At 44.2% G+C, this 16,142-nt stretch overlaps 2 protein-coding genes across 2 annotated transcripts in view; one reads left to right on the top strand and one right to left on the bottom strand.

Annotated features, from left to right (window-relative positions):
• Window positions 1–16,142, bottom strand: part of LOC132261491 (uncharacterized) — a 126,325-nt gene that overhangs the window by 84,347 nt on the left and 25,836 nt on the right. The window lies entirely within an intron of this gene.
• LOC132262473 (nucleolar protein 4) lies at window positions 131–16,104 on the top strand. The gene is made up of 13 exons (XM_059761748.1): window positions 131–536; window positions 625–778; window positions 847–956; window positions 2,300–2,425; window positions 2,493–3,335; window positions 13,070–13,172; window positions 13,403–13,471; window positions 13,703–13,950; window positions 14,012–14,212; window positions 14,295–14,438; window positions 14,507–14,643; window positions 14,728–14,858; window positions 14,925–16,104. Exons 1-13 carry the CDS (start codon window positions 222–224, stop codon window positions 15,098–15,100), a joined length of 2,757 nt encoding a protein of 918 aa, XP_059617731.1. The 5' UTR covers window positions 131–221; the 3' UTR covers window positions 15,101–16,104.

The raw sequence follows: 16,142 nt of genomic DNA, 5'->3' as shown, positions 1-16,142 counted from the left end.
CCCATGCGCATATTCCACAGTCTCTCTGTCTATGTATGTTCCCTGATGCATTTCACCGCCCTTCCCTTTCTTTCCGGCCCCGTTGCGTGGACTTTTTCGCCAAATTTACAATCACATCCAATTCAGTTGCTGGCTGACAATTGCGGTGAAGAGTTGACACGCGAGTGCTCTACCTGGTCCGCGGGCGATGCACAGTGGCTGGTGACATTTTTCTCACCATGATGACCAAGCGCCTGAGGAGTCTCGACTCTCCAGCCCCACTCTCCGCCCTCCTGTACGACGCCGAGCCGCGAGATTGGCCCGAGAGTGGCGAGAAGCTGGCGGAAATGGTGCCAACGGACAAATCAACAAGTCTCAAGGGTGCCAAAGAGTGTCAGGACGCCGAGGGGGAGCCCCAAGGAGCCGCGGAGAGCCGTACGGAGCTGAAGAGGCGTCACGAGGAGTGTGGGGAGCACGAGGCCAATAACAACTGCAGCGAAGTGTGTTCTGCTGGCAAAAAAATTAAATACGACACGCACAGAGAGAAGATGGTCGAGGTGATAAAATGCGAATATTAAAGCCTATCTAGGTCAAGAGGAGTGATGAATATTGAGGGATTAATGGAAAAATCAAATTTCCCCACAGGCCTATCAGCCCTGGGTCCTCAAGACGTACGGCGATCTGGCGAAGACAAAGACAATCACACTGCGCAAGCAGGCGAGGATAATAAAGGCCCTCAGTGGTCAGGAGACCAACAATCCGGACAGCTCCAAATTTAGGTTTTGGGTAAAGGCGAAAGGTAATTATGGGAAAAGTTCCATCCTGACCCGCGTGAGGAAAATCACGATGATGTCTAATCGATTTTAGGTTTCACAACTGAGCGCCCCGTTGACTTCAAAGGCGATCTCAACTTGAATAAGGACCTGGTGGAGATGCCGAACAGGCACTGCCTGCTCTACGTCCCAAATTTCACAAAGGTTCGCCACATTAATTTTCAAATGCCGTGCCTATGATATGAAAAACATTTCTCTCAACACATCCCAGCCTCTATTTCCAATTTAATCTTTCCTCCGCTCCTTGGGCCCTTCATCAAAAAAGTTTTCCCCACACCACCGGCCGCCTCCTTGTGCTGTCCCATTGCCGACTTCCTCACGGGCGAGTCATCAGGGAAACTCGGTGTCACGGTGAAAATTGCCCTTCAACGCGATTTGGTAGTTTAGATAATTTATCCACGCGTTAATCACGCTCCATTCGAGTGTCAATGAAGATGATTTTGATTGGCAATTTCAGCTGCCAAATGTGTGATAATTGTGACCAACATTTCCCGGGATGACGAACCCCATGCGATTTTCCCTCTTTTCACAACCTCACCAACACAGAGCCGAACGGTGGACCGTCCCGAAAACCTGGCATTTGTGTGCTGCTTTTAAAGAGCCCTGGCGGTAAATGGACGGATCCGGAGCGAACCATGTACTCTCCTGTTCAGCCGAAACATACACAGACAATCGGTCCCCTTCATATCAACTTTATTCCTCTTCTGGGCTATGTAGCAAAAATACCATCAGGGCTGGATTAAACTTTAATTCCAATACGATTCCCTCCCCGCCAACGGCCACTGAATCCGCAGCGGCTCCCGAAAATTTTCCACCCAATGCCCGGACCGAAAGTTTCTTCATATAAAAATCCATTTTCGGGAATATATCAAAGACCAGCAGTGGGACTGCGGAGTGTGGCGTAATTTCATTTTCTATATCCAACAGAGAGAGTGAGAGAGAGAGGAGAGGAGAGAGAATTAAATTCCGAGTGATTCCTCGTGACGCCAAACGTCCCACACTCGCACACACACCATCGCAGCACAATTCACAATCAAATCCATTAAAAGTGGGAGCGTTTCGAGAGGGATACACTTGCATGCCCCTTGGTGGAGGGCCGCAGAGGGTGAAATTAGGGTGCCTCGGCGAACGGAGGCACAGTTGGAAATTCAATTAGAAATAATTATTAAAAATACACTTAATTGGATACACATTTTCGTGGTGTCATTCCTGCTAATTTAACAAATTTCGTCATCAAACAGCACATGACGACTAATTCGAGTCGAATAGGGAAGTTAAGGGATGATTTATCTATATATGTTGCCAAGAACGCCAAGATTTATGCAATTTGCAGCACTACGAAAAATAGTTGTGCTCAATTACTTACGAAAGCTTTTTTTAAGAAATCATTATGCAAATAGATGATATAAGACGCAATCATTAAGAATTTCTTTTCATTCAAATATTGTAAGTCAACACTAATTGCAATTATTTTGCTGACTTTGTAGGAAAATCCGCAGCTTTATCGCCGTGTTGCCATTGTGGAGTTGTTCTTCGACATCATCTTTGGCGTCCACGTTGGCCTGGGCGGTCGCTCTGGTCGACATGCTGGCCAGAAGAGGACCTACAGAACTGTGAGTGGCGAATGTTTTATTCTCTCTGTTGTGAATAAACCAATTTACCAATACTCTTTCCGCCCAGATCACGGAATCGTATGCATTTCTGCCTCGCGAGGCCGTCACAAAGTTCCTCTCTGGGTGTGTTGTGTGCAAAAAGCTGCCAACCCCCTACTCTCCACTCCGCCTGGACGATGCCGAGAGTCCCAGCGAATGTGATAGTCCACTCCAATCAGCGACAAATTCGTCCGGCAATCGATTATTAATTAACAATCAACCAGAGATGCGAGAGAATCGCGATGTGGCTGAAAGTGAAATGGATGCAGAGCAGAAATCAAGCGTTTCGTCAAGTGCAGTTCAACAGCCTATCGATTGGGAGGAGAGGATTTCGGTGGAGTACAGAAAAGCGGATCAACAGGAGAAAAACCACACGGTTCCGGACAAAGGCACTCCACTGGCAATTCCCGCCAATGGCTTGGCCGGCATCGAAGGCTTCGGCATCAACAGCAGTCAACTGTATGAATACTATCATCTACTGAAAGCGTTCTACGACGGCTCCAACCGACCGAAAACCCCCTCGGATGCAACAGCGGCCCGAACAGAGCTCACCGACAATTTTCCAGCGAAGCCGCCCAGCATTGTGATAAACCCACCGACACTTCCCACTAATGAGAGGAGCACCAGCGCGATGGCGATTTCGTGCAAAACCACACCACCGAAGAAGCGATACAATAACTATAGCCAAACCAGGGCGAAGAGCGAGGATGATAAATTGCTGGATTCGGCAAACTTTGTCCGACCTTCGAGGATTTCCACGGCCAATGTCATGTCAACTTTGCGATCAAATGATCCCATCACGTCCACCTACTTGAAGCTAACTAGGAGCATGGGCCTCAGCGACGAAGACGCTCTCAGGATTGATGACTTGGTGAGTACGAGTGTTTTCATTTGGACTGTAGCACAGAACTTTATAATTATTTTCTTGATTATACGAGTCCTTTAATTTTAATTATACATGATGTAAAAGTAACGCTGCATTGATTTAAACGTGTTTCTATTGTGGTAAATTGGCTCAAATGGCAAAACTCACTATTGTTTGTGACTAGGAAGACTTTCAAAATAATATTCAAGATAATTCAAAGATTTTGTATTCATGAATTTTTTAGCTATGAATTTTATTATTCCATATTAATTAGATAAGTACCAAAAAAATTAAATTTATCTTGGATTTACAAATCCGTGGCTCAAAGTGCTCTTAAATTCTCATGTGCATAAATAACTTATAACTGTGCTAGAGAGCAACAAATCGATATATGTAGATTCCCTTATCAATATAACAGTCTGAACTTTTTTGGCTTCCGGAATGGACATATAGTGAAATTGGGATTGAAAAGTCCCTCCTAAATGACGTCCCAAAGAATGAATGTGTATGAAGTTCGAGTTATGCAGAGATTTGCTATGAGAAAGGTGATATTATTTCAGACAAAATTGAGTCGTTATCCTATCAAAAAGATGCCTTGCAAAAGAGGCATTCATCTCGTGTTCATCACCCTTCATCATAAAGGCACATGGAAAAGGGGTGATCTTTTTTGTATGTCTGAGTGGGTGTTCTCCTCCCGCCGAGCACATATTCACTTTTGGACGGAACGAAGGTCAGGCTTCGCCTTGAAAGAATCTCTAGTGAGACGCACCCTATTTGCAATGAATCGCCCTTTTGAATATAGTAGTGGCGTAATTACCGACTCTCGAGCCACTTTTCAGACAGCATTTAACTACATATTCAGGCAGAATTTGCGGTTTGGCAATTAAATAATCACAACATTGATGAATATTTAAATAATCGTCAGTAGCATTTTATTATCGAGCTGAGAGGCAGTGTTTAGGCGAATAGAGTGAAGATGTGGCAGATTCATAAAATATATCTTCACACCTGTTGCATTCTTGTGTACATACTCTACATCTACATAGGATATAATTTGAATACAATTCACTTGTGTATACATATAGCAGCATTCGGACATGCGAAGTAAATCATATCATCATGTGGCGCTTAGATATTTTCGCTATCATGTGACTGTAAGCGAAGAACGGGTTGCAGAAGGATTGGAGCGGTGAATGATTGAGAAGTGAGACAATCGGTTGGGTTTTGCATTTGTGTGATTTTCCAGAAAGAGAAAAGTATCATTTTCCCCGAGACTTTTGCCATAAAGATGGTGAAGTTTGTCGGTCTGGGGTCGGGGGTTCTGGACCCAGGATAGATAGAAGTATTTGTTTCTGGGCTATATGTGTCTGCTTCTCTGAAAATGTCATCCCACCCCACGGTCCCTGCTGGGATGTCTTGTGAGGGGCTGCCTCTCGGTCCTACACAAGGAGCGACTCCTATTCAATGTACCTCGTCCCTCGCCCTTTTCCCATTTCGCCCTCCCCTGATGTGCTTCCCCACCCACACACCCCACTTGTGATTCCACCCATTCTAGCACACCCGGCCGCTATAGCCACCCCAGACCGAGTATAGTTTAGTAGCTCGGAAAACGTGGCCGTGCGGGTGTGGGGTAAAAGGAACTGTCCGATTGACGAGGGTCTGTGCTTCAGCCCAGGCTTGAGCACCCCAAAACACTTTTATCCCTTTTGCACAGAGCCACACATTCACACAAATAATTTTGATGGCCCACCAAGGGTGGGTCTTCGGCACAAGGAAACTTTTTATGATTCATTCCCCATACAGCAAATCTCACATGAAGATATCACTCCCAAATAATTTTTATCGTCCACCACTCCACCTTTGACGTCAACCCTGGGAGTCAGATAAATTGTGCCATTATTGGTGCCATGGTGGATGGAATTAAAACTGAAAACAGGAGAGATGAAGATTCCTGCAGCTTCTCTGTCTCTTGTGCCACATATAATTTTGATATACCATCACCTCTGCACAATCCCACAGTGGCAACCTTATACAATTCCTTGATATTTCTTCTCCCGAGAACCGCTCCTTTTCCGCCACCAACTCTCACTATCACCCACACCGAATTCCCTTCAGTCCCACTATATCTGTACTACAAGTTGTATACTTTATGCGGGGTTCCTGGCAACTCGGTACTCCACCTCTCAGGCCTTTCGCTTCTTCTTCTTCGTCATGTTCTCCTTTTTGAGATACATCCACCACAGGGTGTTTGCAATGACTGCAATAAAAATTGCAAAACCATCGACTGTGAAAATATCCAGACACTTTGTAAAATTAAACCTGTAAAGTGGAAGTATCACTTGTTATGCTCACTCAGGAATTGATGGAATTTAGCATTGACGCAACACTTTGTTCTGGGCGGAGCCTTAAAATGGGCGGAGCGAAGAAAATTTAATACATTTTTCCAATCAATCTTGTAATTAAATAACACTCCTACTATCAATATCCGACAAATTTATTACATTACAGCAGAGAAGTCTGTTAAAAGTAAGCTGTGGAAAAGTCAAGCAGGAACGCGATATCACCCTGCTAAAAATGTTCCTACCGAAACGCTGAGGGCGAGTCTCTGCCACGTTGTGAAGACAGTATAGAATTTTGTTATGGGTACGAAGGGTGGGCGAGGTGGGTGGCGGTGGCAAAAGTAGGGACGACGTGTGGGGGTGGCGGCGAGGAGTTTGAGTTTAGCCCGAGAAGTGGGAGACTTGTGTGGAAGCTCTTATATCGTATATAGGGACAGGCACTGAAACCTCACCTCACACCCTCCCGAGTTGGATCCCTCTTTCTCATCTATGTTCTCCGCTCTGCCAGTGTTCTCTTCGGTGGCGTGTGGGTGGAGGCGAAAATACAGCGCCATCATGGGGACGGATAGATAGATGGAATGGAACAATTAGATGGGGGATGGGAAAATATGAAGATGGCGGGAAGGGGCGAGGGAAGCGGGCGGGTAGATCCAAAAGGAAGCGCTGTGTATACACATAGCCAACAATTTCTCCGTATAGCACCCAAACCCAAACCCATCTTCATCTCACACTGGGTGACGGTGGTATTTCTGGCCCTATATCTGCCACCCCCTTTCCCTTGCCAACTCACACTCTTCATCTTAATTTCACCAAACCCACCCACACACAATTCCCGTTTCGCTTCTGAGCAGCGTCGCTCCTATACCTATCGCTGTGCTGCTATACTGAATGTCGGATAGAGTCTTTGGATGGGTGCACCATCACTAAAATGAGAGGATGTACTCGAACTGAGGGGATACCTCCAAGTGCTACAGAAAATTCATTTTTCGCCACCGTCAAGATTATGAATTTCACGAGGAGCCAGAAAAAACAAACTCTGCTTCCGACCTCCCGAAAAAAGCACCTATCATTACGGTAATGAAGGGAAGAGCCTCTCCAGACATATGGGTTAAGTGACTTGGATTGTAATTGAAATTTCTGAGTAATTATACCCACCATTCATTCTGGTTATCAGTGTACTGAAGTTCCAGATATAAATGATACTCCGGCTGCTTCAGAGTGACTTTGATATGACTCTAGATATCACAGGGCTCTCAAATTTTCATGAAACCTTTCAAGAAATGAAATTATTACATTTTTAATCTAAGGGATCTATGATATATCATTTGACATAGAATGAAAATTCATGTGAAGTTTGTTAAACTCTCTGTAGACTTTCTTGTTGTTAGTCTACCTGGAAAGGGTAGAAGATTTCTTTGCATAAATCCTCAGCGAAAAGAGGTCAAATAATTTTCATGAAACATTCACTTCTTGGGTGAAAATTTAAGCCTAACATTTAGATATTGCGGAATAAATACCATGGCGATCCCTGAACGTGAGCGTCAAAGACGATCCGGCGAAGCACCCTTTTTGGGTTACTTGAGAAGGTTGCGCTTGACGCCAACACAGCGTCGGGTGAATTTTCTTCCGAAAATGCAAAAAGGCCGGGATGAGTTATGGAGAGGGCGAGAGGGATGTTTAATATGCTGCGAACTGGCGATGTATCTTTATACTGTGGCGGAGGATGGATGTATATGTACATGTTGGTGCTGGGAAGCGGCATAGCGGAGCAGACGCTGCGGAGGGAAGTGAAGCAGCCGGGGCACGGGTGTGGGCGAGCGAGCAGGGAATATCGAGTGGGGTGAGCAAGTAGATTACCTCCGCAGAGTATGGAGAAGTTTACCATCATCAGAATATTTTCCCTTGCAACTCAACATCAAGCACAAGAGACGCCGATATATCGACCAAGTTCTGGGTACTCGTCTGGAAATGCCGCTCCTTCATTCCTCCTCAGCCCAGCCACCCCTGCCCTCGAGTCGTGGCCCCCAGAGCGGCCCCCGCACACCCTTGAGCGCAGTGTGGGTGAATTGGGTAGTCTCGGATATGGATATATAGAGCGGGGCTTGATATTTGTATGGGGAAGAAATATTGTATGTGTGTATCATATAGTTATTTTTGATCCATCCACACACCAGTAAATAACGCTGAGACATTGCAAGGGCGGAAACCCACAGTCAAAGTCGACTCCGAAAACCAACCCCACACACACCCTCCCCGAAACCCACACCCCCGCGCCGCCCAGGGACGAATGAAACAGAGGAGCGCAGAAGAGAGTGGAATCATCCTTCTTACAACCCCCCAAAAACGATAAATTCGCCAGCCATCTTGGAAGACGAAATAGAAAAATTATTGAGAAAAAATATATTTCTCCTCTGTCGCATCCAGGGTGATGTGGCATCCAAACGACGGAGATGTTATGATTAATTTGTACATGGCACAACATTTCCACCCTCACCCCATCGATATAGTGGGATAAGCAGCGTGAAATTTCCTCACTCTCGGCGTACATGGGCTCTCAATATAGCACACAAATCCTTAACTAAGCATTTTAACACACTCCATTGAGGAGCACATTTGAATAAAACTGATTTATCTTTTTCGCATTTATCCCTCACCTCTTAAGAACCTGTTGCATGTTCCATTTCATCGCTATGTATAGAAAACAGTGATATGTAAGCACTTGAGCACTCAAGTGCTTCGCTAAGATGAAATTGTTTTCCGGTTTAATCAAATTCAGCACAGTCGAAGACGTTTCCCGCGCTTTTTCGCTACGACAGAGTGTGTGTCAAAGGCAACGGGGTTCAACTGAATCAGCATTGAGGATTACACTGCCACTGGCTTTCCAGATAACCTATCAGCACCTATGGGAACTGACATTTTCATGATCGAAAAAGACGAGCAGAAAAAGTCTGTGGAATATGCTCGGCAGGATGGCGTACCCGGGCTGAGGCCAGGGGTGGGTTAGCATCGATCTGAGAGCTGAGATGTCTAAATGTGTCGGGGTGTTGCGGGGCTCGAGGGGGAGCGTTTTGAGGAGAGCACAGGGGGTGTGCTTTGTTACTTTACTGGAGGCATCAAAAGCAAGAACGGCAGGCGGGCGGGTATTCGCTGTGTCTCTCGCAAGAGGGGTATAACTTATATTCGATGATAGTATACAAGCCAGAGTTCGGTCTATAGACATAGACTCAGGCATCCCAACACCACAAAGTACAAAGCCGCTCTCCTTGGTCCGCCCGGTGGTGATGGATGAAAAACAGAAAAGGGTGGAAAACGGGCAAGAAATGAGGGTAACGCACCCACCCACCTCCGTCTTGCCTCTTTCGTATCATCACCGGGGGTAATATGAACGGGTGGGCCTTCTTTTTTTCGGAGTCTAACAGCATTTCATTCCGAGGGAGGGAATGGACATTTCGCAGATTCTCAAACTTTCGCGCAATTCCTGGGATTATTTCAATCTCACAAGAATGTCTCCAACCCAGCAATAAAATTAACAAACATTTTAGACATTATATTAAAACATTCCAATAATAATGATCGATTCCAATTGTGGTTTGTCCTCTATGACCATCGACTCCGTAGCCGAGAGAACAAAGAAAATGCTCATATTACAATATGTGGCAGCTACATAGTTAGAAAAGTCCCTTCGACTTCGCGACCAATTTTATATCTTCATTGAAGATAGTGAACAGTGCTCACCACACACTTCTTTCCGAGGTTACTTTAACTGTATATGTATATATATATATGTATACACATGAAGGATGTGCAAGCATGTTTAATGCAATTCTTGTTACTAGTAGAGAGCAACTATAAAACCAGCAAAAGTTACACTTTGTATAAAATTCACAAGAATCCCAAGTCGTTCTTTCCTCGCAAAATTGATAAAGTTTGAGAATGTCTCATGCCTTTGGAGACTGAGGGATCTGAGTATGTATAGCCACGAGCATAGATAGATGATGTAGGATACCATATCCTCAATAGATTTATGTGCACCCCTCGTAAGGGCCCCTCCTTTGACACGAAGGGGATGTAAGAATTCCTCACAAACGAGTTTCATTTTACCCACCAACACCCATACAGGCTTCCAATATGATTCTTACGAAATGCCATGTTATGGCAAAACCTCAGAAAGAATACGTATATGTGGTATTAATTTCCCCGGAGAGAGGGAGACAGTGGGTGGTCGAAATGAGGATCAAGTGGAGCGATTTCACTAAAGTCTCCCCACTTTTGCATTCAGCCACGCTACAATTATGAGGGTGTGTGTGAAAAAATAGAGGAAAATTTTTATTCCCACCCTATATAGCACACATTATATCACGCGGTTACCAGAGAAGGAACTATACACAGCATATTATATACTTGTGTGCGGCTCACCCGCCGAGGGTCGGGTGCACAGCGTAAGACTTGGTGGGGTGCCTAAAAACGACCTCACACCCTCGGGGCGTCGAGCGCACAGAAAACGACATGGACCAAGGCCCTAACACCCTTTATGGGGGTGTATACTACACTCCAGCGAGAGAATATTTTCCCCAAAGTGCCTCTCTCTGAACGAACGCGGTGGGTGGGCCGGAGGGGTGGCGGGGTCTGGGGGTGGTCGGGGGCGAGAAGCGTTGCAGAGAGAAGGCAGCAAAAAAGAGGAAAAAAGACAAGAAAAATCACCGGCTCCCTTCACGTCGTCCCTCTCCTTCGGGGTGTTTTTCCTCCCTTTTTGATAAGATCCACCCACCACTTCCTACCACCCACCCCGTGGCGCCCTCTTTTCGTGCTACGAGGCGTTGGAAGTTATTTGTCTCTCTCCCATGGCAGAGACTATGCCGGTTTTCTTCGCTCGGTATGTGCTTATGCTCTGCTTTTTGGGGGTATAAACGCCAAGCACACGTTCCTATTTGGTCAGTCAAAAGCTGATCTCCGAACAAGTAACATCACAAGTGGAAGTGCTCTCGAGTGTCAGTACAAGTGTTTGACCAATTGGGCAATTCAGTTTGTCAATTCACCAGCTTGTCTGTGGCTTTTCCACAAGTGATTAAGAAGGGTTTTCTGTGAGTGTTTCTGCGGAGGATGGCAGCAAAACGTAAAGCCGCTGTATTGCTTCACAAGGTACATTACATTGTCTTGCTGTTGCATATTCCAATCACAATCAGGTGGTGATATTTGAATAATTTCAGTTATTTTTCCACCCTTTCTTCTCGAAAATATTAAAGTGAAGCGCTCTGTGGATATTTTTCCCTTAAAATGAACAGACTTTTTTCTACCCATATAACATACAGTATTTTGAGAATAAATTCACCTCCGCACCTTTTTGTAGCCCACCCTTAACCCCGTGCCCGGACACCCCCGCCAACGGTGAATTCATAGTGCTCATGGCGCAAAATAGAACAAACCCAATCCACCTACACTGAACCCCAGCCCCTCTTTGACTCTACGTATAGTGTTATAGTTGGAAAACTCACGCCACTCGGGCTCAGCATAGCTGGAGAGGGTGGCGAGTGGGATAGTCCCGCTCACCCAACACCCTTTTCACCACTATCTGTTCCTCTTCCATCATATATACAGGCACTGTGTATTACACAGTATAACCACACATTTAGTAAACGCATTCTCTCTAAGCGACGACGAAACGGAACATTATTAGTAGAAACCCCATTTTCGGGATGACGATGGGCGCGCTGGGGTGCGGACTGAGGGGATGTGGAGGAAGATTTGTGGGTAGTTTGGATTCACTCCACCCACGCATACATTCAACACATCTGTATATATATTGGATAGGGCCAGAAGTTCTGTAGTTATCCAGACTAAACCGAGGTCGGTCTCGAATTTTTCCAACTCTAACCATGGAATGACTAGAGCAGAGTGTAATTTTCATGGATTCACAAATTCATGAAATCATTTATACACTGCCTCACCCTATGAAAAGGTCCTTGGAACCTTCGCAACGACTCAATATCATTTAGGAGTGCGGGATCTGGGGACTGAGGGTACAATGGAGTAGCAAATAACATAAAGTGGTTACTATACACCCATCTCATATGGTGTGTTTATAGTTTCTCAAAAGGAGAATCTCAAGAACCCCCGATACATTTCTCACCGCCACCACCCACCAGTGAGACACCGAGCATTATCTGAGTCCCATACTTTGTCGCGGTTTCCATTCAAATTTTCGTATTAGGCTGTAACTGATGCGGATGGCTTTCCCTTCCACTGCAGCCACTGACACACTCCCCTGGATCTTAAGTAATTGCACTCTTTTTTTTAATATCTCCGGGTGTATAGAGGGAAGAAAAAATTGATTTCTTTCCTTTTATTATATGTTTTTTTTCTCCTATTCTCCGTCCCACATGTACGCATCATTTTTATACAGCCAAGATATATAGCGGGGGGTATATAAATTTTGTGTACAAAAATACGGGTTACCCAACTGAGAGCCTCCTCCTATATATATAAATTTATATCCGGCACTCCCAACCTCTATGTACAAGAGGCAGAGCATTACGGGGGGCCGAGGCGGGTGTGGAGCGCTCTCGGTACGGAGAGAACACCGAGGGATTTCTCACACCACCGATATCCTACTTTTCCGTCCGACCACCCACTCACCCGCCCAGCTTGTCTTCATTTCACCCATGGCAGCCCACCCCCTGCGGCACCCGCCCAGTGGGCCCACCACCGGTGATGGTGGCGGCGCCGGATGGGTGACGAGTGTGGGTGGGTTGAGTTGGGTAGCTGTGCACGAACTTCTCTCCAAGCGCCCGAGACCGTGTGACGGGTGTGGGTGGTGGTCGATGGCCTAACACCCAAATACGAAGAGTGTACCCTTCAGTTTGTCTCAAACCCAACATATATACACGACACTGCCATATAGTCGCATAAGCCGGAGGAGTCTTGTGTCGAGCCCGTCCTCACGAAAGAGGGTCATACCACTGTGCTCTCTCTATACGAAATAAAAACCCACTCTGACGAAAGAGGAACGCCACACTGCTCAGATAGAGGGTGTGAAATATTGAAAATAATAATCACTGTCGCATGCAACGGAGCCTCCCGGCGATGTGCGCCGTCTTTCCCAATGCCAAGGGAAGAACTTGTGTGCCACTCAGTGACATATTCCCTCGCCTCGGCGTTCAATAACTCAAAAAATATATCATTTAAACGTGCATGCAGTGCACAAGGGAAAAAAGGGGTTGAAGAGACGTGGAAATCCAAAATTGAATCTCTCACAACCTTAGATTATGGCTTAGAAGAGTGTTGAGTTGTTGCACAAGTGCGGAGCCTTTTCGCACCGTACCAAATAAAGCTTTGCTCGTACAACATGAGACTTTTGATAGAAACACAAAAGTAGTAATTAATTTTTATCCTCTTTCAACCAAGGAGACTCCAACCATCGCAACAACCTCATCCGGTGGGTCGACCTCAACATCGACAACTTCCATTGCTGAACCGGGAGACGCTCACGCTGAAGATCCCTACTCTGGTGAGACTTGACTCTAATCTTGAGATATTGCTTTTCGGCTTTGTTTTCTTCTCTCTTTCTCACTTTCAATCATCCATTACTCGTTTCTATAACATATTTTCTTGTTTTCATCACTCTTTTCCATCACGTTCCACTGTTGAGTTAATTGGTCATATTGAGTTATTGGCACCCATACATGGTTGAGAAGACGTAACATCTAAATTGGCGTTTTTTAAATTAATCAATTTCAGGACTTATGAAAGATGCTGATAAACTAAAATTAATGCTTTTAGCGTGGAATTATCAAAATTCCAATGCAGGTAATTTTATTTATCACACTTATCGCTACCACTTGTACTGTTCATGTTGAGTTTCCCTTTTCTTTTCCACCTCCTTCACATTTGTTCAGTTGTCTTGCGAATTTCTCCATTTGTCTTTGTTTCTCCTCAGTTGGTCAAAGTTTCTTTTGTGGCTTCTAACATACAGAACACTGTTGGAGTTTCGCGTGAGCATGCTTTAATTATTACTGTTGTGTGCTGCTCTCCTTGCAGCTCGAAATGGCACCGAAGGACCCGATTTAGCCATGGTGGGTGGGCTCTGGGCACAGTATCAAAATGCATTGGCCATGAATGGTAAACAATTGTCGCCAAGCGGTCGTGTAGACCCATCGAGTCCAGTGGAGAATCAAGATGAGACCAATTCTTCTGGCCAAAAGGACGACGATGAGCTCTCGGAGGATGATTCAGAGGACAGAATAGATGCAAACGCCCAAGATCCAGAGCGCCTCAAGGCATTCAATGTAGGTTTTATACTCCCACTCAAAAAGCTTCTTCTGCAATGCGGCTTTCATTGCTTTGCAGATGTTCGTTCGGCTGTTTGTGGATGAGAATTTGGATCGCATGATTCCCATTTCGAAGCAGCCCAAGGAGAAGATTCAAGCCATCATTGATTCCTGCACTAGACAGTTTCCAGAGTTTGCTGAGCGATCGCGCAAGAGGATAAGGACATATCTCAAGTCCTGTCGCCGCAACAAGAAGACCCGCGACGGTTGGGAGAATACTGTTAGTATCTACAATTACGATAATTTCTCTTTTATCTGTGATCTGCAATTTCTAATTATGCTAATATCTCCTCAATGTGCAGTCACGACCGACGCCAGCACATTTGACATCAGTTCAAGCAGAACAAATATTGGCATTAGCATGCGAAAACGAAAGTATGAATGCGAAACGGATGCGTTTGGGCCTTGAACCGATCAGTCAAAATGTGACGCCCACTGTGAACACTGTAATGACCAAGAATGAAATTTTTCAGTAATCTGTACCAATCAATTCACCATTCTTCCCGTCTTGTAGACTGTCGACACTACAATAGCCAACTATTCAATCATGAAAACTGCTGCTGAAAATGATGCCATAAACACGCCATCGGCCTCTGTATCCATGAAGACAGCGGCCCCAGCAACAAGTGCTGCTGAAACTAAGACCATTAAGTAAATACATTCCCGATAAAATGCTAATTGCTATAAAACTTTATGGGATTATATTTCACAATCAATCTTCCTCCCCATTTTCAGCACCACGCAAAGTGAGAATGGCATCAGTACAAATTCCTTGTATCGTGCAGATTATAGCAACAATTCAAGCCAATACAATGCCCGAACCAACAACTATCCGAACTACTTCAACAACAACACACAATCTAATGGTTTGTTTGGCAAACATCGCTTTTCTCCACAAGCGTCTGCTCAACTCTGACTCTCTTTCCTTGTAGTTCCCACGGATTTATCAATGAAGCAGACACAGAGACCGCCAATTCTGTCGCACAAGCTGAATGCCACGGAAATGAACGCTGTTCGCCAGTTGGTCACCGGCTACAGGGAAAGTGCAGCCTTCCTCTTGCGATCGGCCGACGAACTGGAGCAACTCCTTCTGCAGCAGCAGCAGTGAATCTCACAAGCGCACATTTTATGATAACAATCCAAATTTTAACAACGGGTATTGATTAACGAAAGTGAAGAAAAAAATTAGCTTACATGTAACACGTATTGAATATTTATATAGATAAGGTAGGACTTTTTTGTTTTATCTTTCTCTGTTTCGCTTTCTTTTGCCAAAGTCAATTTTTTTTGTTGTGCTTGAAAATGTACAAAAGAATTCCCATGTAAAATATCTCACTACAGTTAGCGAGAATGATGATAATAAAAATAGATTTCGCTAAATATTTCACGATGTAAATCGTATTTCATAGTAGAGTTAATAGAAGGAGAAAAAATACGAAAAAAAAGTTTACTAATTTCTCTCTCAAAAATAAAAGAAAAAATAGACAAAGTGTCAAATTCTCCACTTTATAAAGTATACTAATGAATCTGTATATTTTACCATTTATTCAACAAACATAATTGATGTTTCAGTGAATTCAGTGTTTTTTCGAATTAGTGAAATTTTTGAGCACATGAATGTCAAAGAATCTAATCACCGTATACGATATCTCACTGTTAAATGAATGAAGAAAAAATTGGAATTCTTTTGTATTCACAATATATGCTTATTTTTAAGATGGTGGAAAAGAGTCAAGAAGAAAACTTTGAAAAACCTATTGATATTTGTAATATGATACAGGGTGATAATTTCTCATTGAGTAAATTGTAGTGCCATTTGATTTCTCAAAACTGTTTTGTCGCATTTTTGTACAATTTGATGATGAGGAAAAAAAATGTGGAAATAATGTTCGCCAAAGAAATAATCTTTGATAGTTACCAGTGAAAAAGAATGGCTACACTATTTTTCTATATATGATAAATTAAACAAGTATATAAGTTGAAAAATAAAATTGAAGAGAATCATAGAGATTATACCTATTTGACGACGAAGATGATAAATGAATGTAAAATCCAGTTATAGCAAGAATGAGTATTTGAAACGCCAATGGAAATAAAACTTGAACTTTTGAGACATAGATGGAATGCCGTGCGTACGATCATCTCCCACC

This window comes from Phlebotomus argentipes, unplaced genomic scaffold (genome assembly GCF_947086385.1).
Source record: "Phlebotomus argentipes unplaced genomic scaffold, Phlebotomus argentipes genome assembly contig_15, whole genome shotgun sequence".
NCBI lineage: Eukaryota > Metazoa > Arthropoda > Insecta > Diptera > Psychodidae > Phlebotomus > Phlebotomus argentipes.
The sequence above is the reverse complement of the archived record's forward strand: the minus strand, read 5'-3'. Positions and strand labels throughout refer to the sequence as shown.

Bases quoted from the DNA above. Each gene is read 5' to 3' on its own strand.
- LOC132262473 (XM_059761748.1), top strand. From the start codon at position 222: ATGACCAAGCGCCTGAGGAGTCTCGACTCTCCAGCCCCACTCTCCGCC. The intron at 957-2,299 runs GTTCGCCACATT...CTGACTTTGTAG, and splicing joins ACGTCCCAAATTTCACAAAG to GAAAATCCGCAGCTTTATCG. The intron at 13,173-13,402 runs GTGAGACTTGAC...AATCAATTTCAG, and splicing joins CGCTGAAGATCCCTACTCTG to GACTTATGAAAGATGCTGAT.